General features: G+C 52.0%; 1 protein-coding gene across 2 annotated transcripts in view; it reads left to right on the top strand.

The window, feature by feature from the left end:
- Positions 1–1,971, top strand: part of rasa3 (RAS p21 protein activator 3) — a 270,301-nt gene extending 268,330 nt beyond the window's left edge. For both annotated transcript variants that reach the window (XM_072476016.1, XM_072476017.1), the window contains exon 24: positions 411–1,971. In XM_072476016.1, coding sequence (XP_072332117.1) covers positions 411–486 — 76 coding nt within the window. In that variant the 3' untranslated portion in view covers positions 487–1,971. The remainder of the gene's footprint in view (positions 1–410) is intronic.
- Positions 1,972–15,941: the final 13,970 nt, after the last annotated feature.

Genomic DNA, 15,941 nt, shown 5'->3' with positions numbered 1-15,941 from the left:
AGTTTCTCCTTATTTGCTCGACCAAAGCCGCTCCTGATTTTGACCGCCTCTGCTCTAAGGAAAAACAATCCCGGCTTCTCCAATCGCCCCACATTAGCTCACGCCCCTTATTCCTGGTACTTTTCCAGTAAACCTCCGGCCCACCCTCTCGGAGGCCTTGACATCCTCACCAACGTGCCCCGAATGGGACACAATACCACGTCTGGCTCCTAATATATTATATTATTATTACAAACACTGAGCATCATTTTCCTGTTGTTGTACTCCGTTTACAAATCCCATACGCTATCGTAACCATCTTATCCATTTGCCCTTACATCTTCAAATTTTCCTGAAACCACCCCCATTGTTTCATGTATGTAACAAACTACTTCAAAGGTAATTTATTTGTGCATTTTGTTTGTTTTTAGGGATCACCCAATTGGTGATAAATCTTTTCAGTGTTACATAACTCAAAGCTCAGGATCGTCAACCAATTCAGTGTGACCAGCAAGCAGCCTTCTGAAAGATCTGGAAATGCCAAGAGTATTACTTTATCCCTGAAAATCCTGGATATTCGGTGACCACAGACTGAAAACACAGAAGAAAATCCTATGACCTGTACAAATTTGGAGCAATCAGCTTACACACTTTCCTCGTGGTTTTAACTATGTTTTCACAAACAGTTACATTGTGCACTTTTCGTCATCGGACGATGACGCGTGACTTGCCATTTGCCTCTGAGGCAATTATTTTTTAACTGCTTTGGGGAAGTGATCAGTTCAATGATCATTGAAAGTGAACCAGCAGCCTGCAAGCGACTCCAGTGTCTGAGAATTCTGCCTCCGAGGCGGGCTGGGTATGGAAGTAGCAGAATCTCAGAAGCTGCAAAACGCACAAGGGTAAAACCCTGGGAACGACACTGGACGGAGCCCGGGACCGAGTGCAGGGTTTTAATTCCTGATGTGTGTCCCATCAAAGGAGGGGAGAGTGTGTCTGTGCCTCAGTAAAGCCTTGTGAATTTACCCTTTGGAAACATCGACGCCTGTTTGTGTTCTCACCCCACTGACTCCACTGAAAGACATCCTTTACACAGCAGACCATCCGGACCCCCATATGGCTCCTCGTCCCTTTCAGGGTGAGGATTCTAGGGAGAGGGTGAGGCTAGCATCACTCCAGTCCACTCAGCTCACAGGCACGGTTCCCTTCTACAGATGGTGCCAGTCATTCCAGTGCCCTTGGGCAGGCTCCTGGGTGTATGTGAGGGCTTTGCGTCCTCATGGATGCTGCCCCATCAGCTGTTAATCTGTGTCCCTGCAGCTGGGAATTGACTCTTCCGTGCCATTTCCTGTCGTATTGTGTGTGCAGCTTGAGAATCCACTCATTTAATGGAGTGGTATGCCGTACCGACAGTGTGTGTAGGAGTGAACCGCCTGTACACCAACCTGGCCCAGTACAATGACTGAAGCAGCTTGTGTCATCTCACATTGATGTATCCAGTATCAGGGATACAAAACATGGTTCATGCAGGGTGAAGGGAGTTATTAATAACAGTCTGGGACACAGGCATCCTGCGGTGGGATATTTACTGACCCCATGCCTCCTGCTTCAATTTTAACAGAAAGTAGGACTTTAATCTTCATTTGCAATCGCACATTTTTATCTAAAGGGACGAAAATACAACCACAATTATAGATAATAGAATTGCTGAGACGCTACGAGAAGTTGGCCATTAGTATGTATCTGTTTTTAAGAGAAGTACTATCCCAGTAGAATTGGTTTATCATGTCTGAGAGAAATGTTGAATAAATTGTACAGTAACAGGCATCCTGAACTCTGAAACAGAAAACGGTTTAATTCCATGGAGAGTCTCCATTAGACCTGCCGGCCGAACGGTTTCTCCGACAATGCTTGTAACTTAACCCTTTATCTAGAATACTAATCGGACACCTTGCATTTTTAACTGCCAAAATAAAGTCACAAGTTTTTAAACAGCTGTCTGTTCATGTTTTTGACAAGACTGGGTGACATGTCCTCGAGGGTTGCGGGAGGTAACTGGGACAGCACATTGGGAGGTGTAAGAACGAGGACAAGTCAGAGAGTGAATTCTGTACTACCCGGGCCGGGAAATTAACTTGGGTGAGAATTCACCATTAAACAGTTCCAAATATCTTAGCCCCTTTTCCCAGACTCTTCAAGTGAGCTTGACGTTGTACAGCTATCGGCAATTGGCAATTAAAAACAAAACAATTTATGTAGCGCCTTCCAGGACATCCCATAGTGCCTTACAGTCTGTGAAGTGCTCTGGAAGTATAGTCACTGTCGCAACCTGAGACCAAACCCGTGCACAGCAAGATCCCACACACAGCAATGAGATAAATGACCAGATAATGTTATTATGCTGTTGGTTGTGGGATGACTTTTATTCAGAACACTGGACTGAACTCTCCTGCTCTTCTTCAAAGTAGAAACATGTGATCTTCCTACATCCTCCTGAGAGGAAAGACGGGCCTCGGTTTAACGCCCCATCCAAAAGACGGTAACTCCATCAGCACACCACCCACGGTCCTCCCACAGCGGCAACACCGTCACTACCCACCCACCGTCCTCCCAAAACGGCAACACCGTCACCAACCACCGTCCTCCCACAGCGGCAACACCGTCACCACCCACCGCACTCCCACAGCGGCAACACCGTCACCACCCACCGCACTCCCACAGCGGCAACACCGTCACCACCCACCGTCCTCCCACAGCGGCAACATGGTCACCAACCACTGTCCTCCCACAGCGGCAACACCGTCACCACCCACGGTCCTCCCACAGCGGCAACACCGTCACCACCCACGGTCCTCCCACAGCGGCAACACCGTCACCACCCACCGTCCTCCCACAGCGGCAACACCGTCACCACCCACCGCCCTCCCACAGCGGCAACACCGTCACTACCCACCCACCGCCCTCCCACAGCGGCAACACCATCACCACCCACCGCCCTCCCACAGCGGCAACACCGTCACCACCCACGGTCCTCCCACAGCGGCAACACCGTCACCACCCACGGTCCTCCCACAGCGGCAACACCGTCACTACCCACCCACCGCCCTCCCACAGCGGCAACACCGTCACCACCCACCGCCCTCCCACAGCGGCAACACCGTCACTACCCACCCACCGCCCTCCCACAGCGGCAACACCATCACCACCCACCGCCCTCCCACAGCGGCAACTCCGTCACCACCCACCGTCCTCCCACAGCGGCAACACCGTCACCACCCACCGTCCTCCCACAGCGGCAACTCCGTCACTACCCACCGCCCTCCCACAGCGGCAACACCATCACCAACCACCGTCCTCCCACAGCGGCAACACCGTCACCACCCACCCACCGTCCTCCCACAGCGGCAACACCGTCACCACCCACCGTCCTCCCACAGCGGCAACTCCGTCACTACCCACCGTCCTCCCACAGCGGCAACACCGTCACCACCCACCCACCGTCCTCCCTCGGTGGCAACACCGTCACTACCCACCGCACTCCCACAGCGGCAACACCGTCACTACCCACCGCACTCCCACAGCGGCAACTCCGTCACTACCCACCGTCCTCCCACAGCGGCAACACCGTCACCACCCACCCACCGCCCTCCCACAGCGGCAACACCATCACCACCCACCGCACTCCCTCGGCGGGAACACCGTCACCACCCACCGTCCTCCCACAGCGGCAACACCGTCACCACCCACCGCACTCCCTCGGCGGGAACACCGTCACCACCCACCGTCCTCCCACAGCGGCAACACCGTCACCACCCACCCACCCCCCTCTCTCAGCGGGAACACCGTCACCACCCACCGCCCTCCCACAGCGGCAACACCATCACCACCCACCGCCCTCCCACAGCGGCAACACCGTCACCACCCACGGTCCTCCCACAGCGGCAACACCGTCACCACCCACCGTCCTCCCACAGCGGCAACACCGTCACCACCCACCGTCCTCCCACAGCGGCAACACCGTCACCACCCACCCACCGCACTCCCTCGGCGGGAACACCGTCACCACCCACCGCCCTCCCACAGCGGCAACACCATCACCACCCACCGCCCTCCCACAGCGGCAACACCGTAACCACCCACGGTCCTCCCACAGCGGCAACACCGTCACTACCCACCCACCGCCCTCCCACAGCGGCAACACCATCACCACCCTCCGCCCTCCCACAGCGGCAACACCGTCACCACCCACCCACCGTCCTCCCACAGCGGCAACACCGTCACCACCCACCGTCCTCCCACAGCGGCAACACCGTCACCACCCACGGTCCTCCCACAGCGGCAACACCGTCACCACCCACGGTCCTCCCACAGCGGCAACACCGTCACTACCCACCCACCGCCCTCCCACAGCGGCAACACCGTCACCACCCACCGCCCTCCCACAGCGGCAACACCATCACCACCCACCGCCCTCCCACAGCGGCAACACCGTCACCACCCACGGTCCTCCCACAGCGGCAACACCGTCACTACCCACCCACCGCCCTCCCACAGCGGCAACACCATCACCACCCTCCGCCCTCCCACAGCGGCAACACCGTCACCACCCACCCACCGTCCTCCCACAGCGGCAACACCGTCACCACCCACCCACCGTCCTCCCACAGCGGCAACACCGTCACCACCCACCGTCCTCCCACAGCGGCAACACCGTCACCACCCACGGTCCTCCCACAGCGGCAACACCGTCACCACCCACGGTCCTCCCACAGCGGCAACACCGTCACTACCCACCCACCGCCCTCCCACAGCGGCAACACCGTCACCACCCACCGCCCTCCCACAGCGGCAACACCGTCACCACCCACGGTCCTCCCACAGCGGCAACACCGTCACTACCCACCCACCGCCCTCCCACAGCGGCAACTCCGTCACCACCCACCGCCCTCCCACAGCGGCAACACCGTCACCAACCACCGTCCTCCCACAGCGGCAACTCCGTCACCACCCACCGTCCTCCCACAGCGGCAACACCGTCACCACCCACCCACCGCCCTCCCACAGCGGCAACACCATCACCACCCACCGCCCTCCCACAGCGGCAACACCGTCACCACCCACGGTCCTCCCACAGCGGCAACACCGTCACCACCCACCGTCCTCCCACAGCGGCAACACCGTCACCACCCACCGTCCTCCCACAGCGGCAACACCGTCACCACCCACCCACCGCACTCCCTCGGCGGGAACACCGTCACCACCCACCGTCCTCCCACAGCGGCAACACCGTCACCACCCACCGCCCTCCCACAGCGGCAACACCGTCACCACCCACGGTCCTCCCACAGCGGCAACACCGTCACCACCCACGGTCCTCCCACAGCGGCAACACCGTCACTACCCACCCACCGCCCTCCCACAGCGGCAACACCATCACCACCCACCGCCCTCCCACAGCGGCAACACCGTCACCACCCACCGCCCTCCCACAGCGGCAACTCCGTCACTACCCACCGTCCTCCCACAGCGGCAACTCCGTCACTACCCACCGTCCTCCCACAGCGGCAACTCCGTCACTACCCACCGTCCTCCCACAGCGGCAACACCGTCACTACCCACCGTCCTCCCACAGCGGCAACTCCGTCACTACCCACCGTCCTCCCACAGCGGCAACACCGTCACCACCCACCGTCCTCCCACAGCGGCAACACCGTCACTACCCACCGCCCTCCCACAGCGGCAACTCCGTCACTACCCACCGCCCTCCCACAGCGGCAACACCGTCACCACCCACCGTCCTCCCACAGCGGCAACACCGTCACCACCCACCGTCCTCCCACAGCGGCAACACCGTCACCACCCACCGTCCTCCCACAGCGGCAACACCGTCACCACCCACCGTCCTCCCACAGCGGCAACACCGTCACCACCCACTGTCCTCCCACAGCGGCAACTCCGTCACTACCCACCGCCCTCCCACAGCGGCAACACCGTCACCGCCCACCGTCCTCCCACAGCGGCAACACCGTCACCACCCACCGTCCTCCCACAGCGGCAACACCGTCACCACCCACCGTCCTCCCACAGCGGCAACTCCGTCACTACCCACCCACCGCCCTCCCACAGCGGCAACACCGTCACCGCCCACCGTCCTCCCACAGCGGCAACACCGTCACCGCCCACCGTCCTCCCACAGCGGCAACTCCGTCACCAACCACCGTCCTCCCACAGCAGCAACACCGTCACCACCCACCGCACTCCCTCGGCGGGAACACCGTCACCAACCACCGTCCTCCCACAGCGGCAACACCATCACCACCCACCGTCCTCCCTCGGCGGCAACACCGTCACCACCCACGGTCCTCCCACAGCGGCAACTCCGTCACTACCAACCCTCCTCCCACAGCAGCAACACCGTCACCACCCACCCACCGCCCTCCCACAGCGGCAACACCATCACCACCCACCGCCCTCCCACAGCGGCAACACCGTCACCACCCACCCACCGTCCTCCCACAGCGGCAACTCCGTCACTACCAACCGTCCTCCCACAGCAGCAACACCGTCACCACCCACCCACCGCCCTCCCACAGCGGCAACACCATCACCACCCACCGTCCTCCCACAGCGGCAACACCGTCACCACCCACCGTCCTCCCACAGCGGCAACACCGTCACCACCCACCGTCCTCCCACAGCGGCAACACCGTCACCAACCACCGTCCTCCCACAGCGGCAACTCCGTCACCACCCACTGTCCTCCCACAGCGGCAACACCGTCACCACCCACGGTCCTCCCACAGCGGCAACACCGTCACTACCCACCCACCGCCCTCCCACAGCGGCAACACCGTCACCACCCACCGCCCTCCCACAGCGGCAACACCATCACCACCCACCGCCCTCCCACAGCGGCAACACCGTCACCACCCACCGCCCTCCCACAGCGGCAACACCATCACCACCCACCGCCCTCCCACAGCGGCAACACCGTCACCACCCACCCACCGCACTCCCTCGGCGGGAACTCCGTCACCACCCACCCACCGTCCTCCCACAGCGGCAACACCGTCACCACCCACCCACCGTCCTCCCACAGCGGCAACACCGTCACCACCCACCGTCCTCCCACAGCGGCAACACCGTCACCACCCACGGTCCTCCCACAGCGGCAACACCGTCACCACCCACGGTCCTCCCACAGCGGCAACACCGTCACTACCCACCCACCGCCCTCCCACAGCGGCAACACCGTCACCACCCACCGCCCTCCCACAGCGGCAACTCCGTCACTACCCACCGTCCTCCCACAGCGGCAACACCGTCACCACCCACCGTCCTCCCACAGCGGCAACACCGTCACCACCCACCGTCCTCCCACAGCGGCAACACCGTCACCACCCACCGTCCTCCCACAGCGGCAACACCGTCACCGCCCACCCACCCCCCTCTCTCAGCGGGAACACCGTCACCGCCCTCCCTCGGCAGCAACACCGTCACCACCCACCGTCCTCCCACAGCGGCAACACCGTCACCACCCACCGTCCTCCCACAGCGGCAACACCGTCACCGCCCACCCACCCCCCTCTCTCAGCGGGAACACCGTCACCACCCACCGCACTCCCACAGCGGCAACACCGTCACCGCCCTCCCTCGGCGGCAACACCGTCACCACCCACCACCCTCCCTCGGCCTTGCGCTCAAACAGAGGTTCTGTGCTCGTGTTTCTGACTTTAAAGCGAGCGTGACCCATTGACCCACAGTTGACAAGTAGCTGATAATAATTAGTCACTGGCTACGCTATAATCAATCTTTGCTCTGATCTACACCTACTGCAGTGGAGGGGTGGGGGTGGAGGCCCTGGCGAAAGCCACCCCTCTACCGCAGCTACATTCAGGGCCGGTGTCCCTGGAGTGGGAACACGTGTCTGCTCGCACTATCGTGACCGTCCGTGCTCAGTGAGCACCACAGGGATCGGGGTGTTGTATTGACCCCTATAACCACATTTTGGCGTTGATGTTTTAAGTTTCCTTGTGGTTTGTTCCTGGTCGATGCATTATCTTTTTAAGTGGCTGCTCTTTGAATTTGCCCCTCAGTTTATTTGATTTAGTCTAATTGGTTCACTGTCTCGCCCGAATGAGTGTAATCAATCTCTCCGAGTGAGTGTCTGGGCCTTATTTGAAATGAGTATCGATGGTATTGAGAGCACTCATTTGAGCAGACGGATATTATAAAATGAATGGTTAACGGATTAATCTGGGAACAGTCTGGAAGCAAGGAGCAGTGGGGAAAGCAGATCAGAATAGTTGAAGTCGACGATACAGACTTGTGCCATGTTGGTGTCATTCTCTAGCCTCTGTAAGAACATAAGAACTAGGAGCAGGAGTCAGCCATCTGGCCGCTCGAGCCTGCTCCGCCATTCAATGAGATCATGGCTGATCTTTTGTGGACTCAGCTCCACTTTCCGGCCCGAACACCATAACCCTTAATCCCTTTATTCTTCAAAAAACTATCTATCTTTATCTTAAAAACATTCAATGAAGGAGCCTCTACTGCTTCACTGGGCAAGGAATTCCATAGATTCAAAACCCTTTGGGTGAAGAAGTTCCTCCTAAACTCAGTCCTAAATCTACTTCCCCTTATTTTGAGGCTATGCCCCCTAGTTCTGCTTTCACCCGCCAGTGGAAACAACCTGCCCGCATCTATCCTATCTATTCCCTTCATAATTTTATATGTTTCTATAAGATCCCCCCTTCTAAATTCCAACGAGTACAGTCCCAGTCTACTCAATCTCTCCTCGTAATCCAACCCCTTCAGCTCTGGGATTAACCTAGTGAATCTCCTCTGCACATCCTCCAGTGCCAGTGCGTCCTTTCTCAGGTAAGGAGACCAAAACTGAACACAATACTCCAGGTGAGGCCTCACTAACACCTTATACAATTGCAGCATAACCTCCCTAGTCTTAAACTCCATCCCTCTAGCAATGAAGGACAACACTCCATTTGCCTTTTTAATCACCTGTTGCACCTGTAAACCAACTTTTTGCAACTCGTGCACCAGCACACCCAGGTCTCTCTGCACAGCAGCATGTTTTAATATATTATCATTTAAATAATAATCCCTTTTGCTGTTATTCCTACCAAAATGAATAAACTCACATTTGTCAACACTGTATTCCATCTGCCAGACCCTAGCCCATTCACTTAACCTATCCAAATCACTCTGCAGACTTCCGGTATCCTCTGCACTTTTTGCTTTACCACTCCCCGAACAGGCGCCGGAATGTGGCAACTAGGGGCTTTTCACAGTAACTTCATTTGAAGCCTACTTGTGAAAATAAGCGATTTTCATTTAATTTCATCTTAGTGTCATCTGCAAACTTGAACACATTGCACTTGGTCCTCAACTCCAAATCATCTATGTAAATTGTGAACAGTTGTGGGCCCAGTTGTGTGCCTGAGGGACACCACTAGCTACTGATTGCCAACCAGAGAAACACCCATTAATCCCCACTCTTTGCTTTCTAGTAATTAACCAATCCTCTATCCATGCTACTACTTTCCCCTTAATGCCATGCATCTTTATCTTATGCAGCAACCTTTTGTGTGGCACCTTGTCAAAAGCTTTCTGGAAATCCAGATATACCACATCTATTGGCTCCCCGTTATCTACCGCACTGGTAATGTCCTCAAAAAATTCCACTAAATTAGTTAGGCACGACCTGCCCTTTATGAACCCATGCTGCGTCTGCCCAATGGGACAATTTCCATCCAGATGCCTCGCTATTTCTTCCTTGATGGTAGATTCCAGCATCTTCCCTACTACCGAAGTTAAGCTCACTGGCCTATAATTACCCGCTTTCTGCCTATCTCCTTTTTTAAAGAGTGGTGTCACGTTTGCTAATTTCCAATCCGCCAGGACCACCCCAGAGTCTAGTGAATTTTGGTAAATTATCACTAGTGCATTTGCAATTTCCCTAGCCATCTCTTTTAGCACTCTGGGATGCATTCCATTAGGGCCAGGAGACTTGTCTACCTTTAGCCCCATTAGCTTGCCCATCACTGCCTCCTTAGTGATAACAATCATCTCAAGGTCCTCACCTGTCATAGCCTCATTTCCATCAGTCACTGGCGTGTTATTTGTGTCTTCCACTGTGAAGACCGACCCAAAAAATCTGTTCAGTTCCTCAGCCATTTCCTCATCTCCCATTATTGAATCTCCCTTCTCATCAAAGGAGCAATATTTACCTTAGCCACTCTTTTTTGTTTTATATATTTGTAGAAACATTTACTATCTGTTTTTATATTCTGAGCAAGTTTACTCTCATAATCTATCTTACTCTTCTTTATAGCTTTTTTAGTAGCTTTCTGTTGCCCCCTAAAGATTTCCCAGTCCTCTCGTCTCCTACTAATCTTTGCCACTTTGTATGCTTTTTCCTTCAATTTGATACTCTCCCTTATTTCCTTAGATATCCACGGTCGATTTTCCCTCCACCGTCCTTCCTTTTTGTTGGTATAAACCTTTGCTGAGCACTGTGAAAAATCGCTTGGAAGGTTCTCCACTGTTCATCAACTGTTTCACCATAAAGACTTTGCTCCCAGTCTACCTTAGCTAGCTCTTCTCTCATCCCATTGTAATCTCCTTTGTTTAAGCACAAAACACTAGTGTTTGATTTTACCTTCTCACCCTCCATCTGTATTTTAAATTCCACCATATTGTGATCGCTCCTTCCGAGAGGATCCCTAACTATGAGATCATTAATCAATCCTGTCTCATTACACAGGACCAGATCTAGGACCGCCTGTTCCCTCGTAAGTTCCATTACATACTGTTCTAGGAAACTATCGTGAATACATTCTATAAACTCCTCCTCAAGGCTGCCTTGACCAACCTGTGACTGACCATAGGTTTAACATACCTATGATATTGGGATTATGGGATACCCAATGGAGATTTGCATTTGTATTTTCTTTACAGCCACATGGTCAGGGAACATAGAAACAGGAGTAGGCCATTCAGTCCCTCGAGCTTGTCCCGCAACTCAATGAGATTGGATTGGATTGGATTGGTTTATTGTCACGTGTACCGAGGTACAGTGAAAAGTATTGTTCTGCGTGCAGCTCAGACAGATCATTCCGTACATGAAAAGATAATACATAATAGGGCAAATATAAAATACACAACGTAAATACATAGACACAGGCATCGGGTGAAGCATACGGAGTGTAGTACTACTCAGTAGAGAAGATGTGTGAAGAGATCAGTTCAGTCCATAAGAGGAGTTCAGGAGTCTGGTAACAGCGGGGAAGAAGCTGTTTTTGAGTCTGTTCGTGCGTGTTCTCAGACTTTTGTATCTCCTGCCTGATGGAAGAAGTTGGAAGAGTGAGTAAGCCGGGTGGGAGGGGTCTTTGATATGCTGCCCGCTTTCCCCAGGCATCGGGAGGTGTTGACAGAGTCAATGGGTGGGAGGCAGGTTCGTGTGATGGATTGGACGACTCTCTGTAGCGTTATGGGACAGGAAGAGAACACCAAAGTGTATCATGGAATTCACCTGACCCACAACTTTTAATAGATTTTGGTTATGGGGAACACACGGGCCCACTTTACAGGTGTGATGCAACAGAGGTCTAAAATATGTTTGAAACAAAACAATGTTTATTCTATGAATCCAGTTAACGTTTTATAAACACACAGTAAACAGTACTGTGTGTTTATAAAGTGTTAACTGAATTCATAGAATAAACATTGACTCTTACCAACTCCCAACACTGATAATCCCCAAAGATTATAGGTAACCCTTAATAACCTTCCTAACAACATCCATACGTCAAAAAGACTCATTTTAACAAAGACAGCAGGTTTAAGTCTCTACAGAAAGCAGGTATCACTTCTAAATTATCAAGTGATCTGAATACCTATTTAACATACAGATAGAGAGAGACTCCAACATCCTTGTAGTCTGAATACAGCTTTCAACTGAAAACGAAACTAAGACACAAAGCAGCTTCCAGCTCAAAACGAAAGTAAAAGACAGAATCACATTCAGGCTCCACCCACACAATGACATCACTGCAGCTATTTGATAAACACCCGTTTCTTAAAGATACATTCCCATGACAGTAGTTTCTTATGGTCTTGGGCTGAATAAATGACATCCATTGACATTTCCCTGTCCAATACCATAGTCACCTCTGCCAAAATTCAATAAGATTAGTCAGACATGACCTTCCCTTCACTAATCTGTGCTGGCTCTCCTTGATTATCTGAACATTTTCAAGGTGTTCAGTTAACAATAATAATAATCGCTTAGTGTCACAAGTAGGCTTCAATGAAGTTACTATTAAAAGCCCCTAGTTGCCACATTCCGGTGCCTGTTCGGGGAGGCCGGTATGGGAATTGAACCCGTGCTGCTTACATTGTTCTGAATTGCAAGCCAACTGTTTAGCCCTCTGTGCTAAACCAGCCCCAACCCCATCAGTTACCCATCCCTGATTATAAACTCCAGCAGTTTCCCCACCACAGATGTTGATGTGTAATGAGGCAGACTTGATCAGGGAACTTAAGGTGAAGGAACCCTTGGGGAGCAGTGACCACAATATGATAGAATTTACCCTGCAGTTTGAGAGGGAGAAGCTGCAATCAGATGTAACGGTATTACAATTAAATAAGGGTAACTACAAAGACTTGAGGGAGGAGCTGGCCAGAGTTGATTGGAGAAGGAGCCGAGCAGGGAAGACAGTGGAACAGCAATGGCAGGAGTTTTTGGGGGTTATTAGGGAGGCACAACAGAAATTCAGCCCAAGGAGGAGGAAACATGCTAAGGGGAGGGCAAGGCATCCATGGATAACGAGGGAAATCAAGGACAGCATAAAGGCTAAAGAAAAAGCATTCAAAGTGGTGAGGATTAGTGGGAAACCAGAGGATTGGGAAGCCTTTAAAAGCAAGCAGAGGACAACTAAAAAAACAATAAGGGGGGAGGAGATGAAGTATGAGTGCAAGCTAGCTAGTAACATGAAGGAAGATAGGAAGAGTTTTTTTCAATATATAAAAGGTAGGAGAGAGGCAAAAATAGACATTGGAGCACTGGAAAATGTGGCTGGAGAAGTAATAATAGGAAACAAAGAAATGGCAGAGGAACTGAATAGTTACTTTGCATCACTCTTCACGGTGGAAGACACCAGTGGGATGCCCGAGCTCCAGGTGAACCAGGGGGCAGAGGTGAGTGCAGTGACCATTACTAAGGAGAAGGTTCTGGGGAAACTGAAAGGCCTGAAGGTGGATAAATCACCTGGACCGGATGGACTACACCCCAGGGTCCTAAAAGAGATAGCTGAGGGCATTGTGGAGGCATTGGTGATGATCTTTCAGGAATCACTGGAGGCAGGAAGGGTCCCAGAGGACAGGAAAGTGGCTAATGTAACACCCCTGTTTAAGAAGGGAGGGAGGCAGAAGACAGGAAATTATCGGCCGGTTAGCCCGACTTCGGTCATTGGTAAGATTTTAGAGTCTGTTGTTAAAGATGAGATCGCGAGTACTTGGAAGTGCATGGTAAAATAGGACTGAGTCAGCACGGCTTCATCAAAGGGAGGTCGTGTCTGACAAATCTGTTAGGGTTCTTTGAGGAGGTAACAAGCAAGTTAGACAAAGGACGTGATTTATTTAGATTTCCAGAAGGCCTTTGACAAGGTGCCGCATAGGAGACTGGGGTGTAGATAAGTTAAAAGCCTATGGTGGGTGTTAAGGGTAAGATCCTGGCATGGATAGAGGGTTGGCTGACTGGCAGAAGGCAGAGAGTGGGGATAAAGGGGTCTTTTTCAGGATGGCAGCTGGTGACTAGTGGTGTGCCTCAGGGGTCTGTGCTGGGGCCACAACTTTTTACAATATACATTAATGATCTGGAAGAAGGAACTGAAGGCACTGTTGCTCAGTTTGCAGATGATACAAAGATCTGTAGAGGGACAGGTAGTATTGAGGAAGCAAGGGGGCTGCAGAAGGATTTGGACAGGCTAGGAGAGTGGGCAATGAAGTGGCAGATGGAATACAACGTGGAAAAGTGTGAGGTTGTGCACTTTGGAAGGAGGAATTTAGGCATAGACTATTTTCTAAATGGGGAAATGCTTCGGAAATCAGAAGCACAAAGGGACTTGGGAATCCTTGTTCATGATTCTCTTCAGGTTAATGTGCAGGTTCAGTCGGCAGTTAGGAAGGCAAATGCAATTTTAGCATTCATGTCAAGAGGGCTAGAATACAAGACCAGGGATGTACTTCTGAGGCTGTATAAGGCTCTGGTCAGACCCCATTTGGAGCATTGTGAGCAGTTTTGGGCCCCATATCTAAGGAAGGATGTGCTGGCCTTGGAAAGGGTCCAGAGGAGGTTCACAAGAATGATCCCTGGATTGAAGAACTTGTCGTATGAGGAACGTTTGAGGACTCTGGGTCTGTACTCGTTGGAGTTTAGAAGGATGAGAGGGGATCTTATTGAAACGTACAGGATACTGCGAGGCCTGGATAGAGCGGACGTGGAGAGGATGTTTCCACTTGTAGGAAAAACTAGAACCAGAGGACACAATCTCAGACTGAAGGGACGATCCTTTAAAACTGAGATGAGGAGGAATTTCTTCAGCCAGAGGGTGGTGAATCTGTGGAACTCTTTGCCGCAGAAGGCTGTGGAGGCCAAATCACTGAGTGTCTTTAAGACAGAGATAGATAGGTTCTTGATTAATAAGGGGATCAGGGGTTATGGGGAGAAGGCAGGAGAATGGGGATGAGAAACCTATCAGCCATGATTGAATGGCGGAGCAGACTCGATGGGCCGAATGGCCTAATTCTGCTCCTATGTCTTATGGTCTTACATTTGACTAACAGGTCTGTAATTCCCTGGTTTCACCCTTCTTAAAAAGTGGAGTGACATGTGCAATTTTCCAATCCAGAGGGACTGCTCCTGAATCTAGGGAACTCTGGAAGATTATAGTTAGGGCATCTACAATTGGTCCTGACTTCCTTTAACACCCTCAGACAGGAACTGCCAAGTCCTGGGGACTTGTCACTCTTCAGTTTAATTCATTTCCTGGTTACTGATGCTGCACTTACGTTAATCGTATTAAGTCCCTGTCTTCTATCGACTATTATGTTTTTAGGGACTTCTGGCAAGTTATCCTCCTTTTCTACTGTAAATACTGAGACAGAGTAATTGTCCAACATGTCAGCCATTTCCCCATTATCTCTGTCAATATCTCCATTTTCAGCTTTTACTGGGCCCACATTGCTCTTCACCACCCATTTTCCCTTTATATAACTATAACATTTCTTCTGATTGATTGTGATGTTTCCTTTCATAATCACTTTTAGTGTCTTTTATAAGCTGCTTTGTGACCCATTGCTGGTTCTTGTAGTTCTCCCATTCGGCTGGATCTGTTGTGTTTGCATTTTTGTAAGCCCTTTCAGTTTTATGCTGTCCCTAACCTCTTTAGTTGTCCATAGCTGTTCTTTTGTGAAGTGGAGCCTTTCCCTCTCGGGTACATACTTGCTCTGTATCAGCAGGGGCTGTTTAACTCAGGGCTAAATCGCTGACTTTGAAAGCAGACCAAGACAGGCCAGCAGCAAGGTTCAATTCCCGTAACAGCCTCCCTGAACAGGCGCCGGAATGTGGCGACTAGGGACTTTTCACAGTAACTTCATTTGAAGCCTACTTGTGACAATAAGCAATTCTCTCTCATTCTCATTCTCATCTTGTTGAATGTTCCTTTAAATATTCTCCACTAATCTTCAGTCGTGACCCATTAACAGATCTTCCCAGTTTATCGTGGACAGTCTGTGTCTCATTCCATTAAAATATAGCCTTACCCAAGTCTAAAATTCTTGTATCTGAATCGTGCTTTTCACTTTCAAACACTACATTGAATTCAATCATGTTGTGATCACTATTTGATAAATGTTTGCGCACAGTTAGGCTACTAATTAAA

Source organism: Scyliorhinus torazame, chromosome 15 (genome assembly GCF_047496885.1).
Source record: "Scyliorhinus torazame isolate Kashiwa2021f chromosome 15, sScyTor2.1, whole genome shotgun sequence".
NCBI classification, from domain to species: domain Eukaryota; kingdom Metazoa; phylum Chordata; class Chondrichthyes; order Carcharhiniformes; family Scyliorhinidae; genus Scyliorhinus; species Scyliorhinus torazame.
This window is presented reverse-complemented; position numbering and strand designations above follow the sequence as displayed.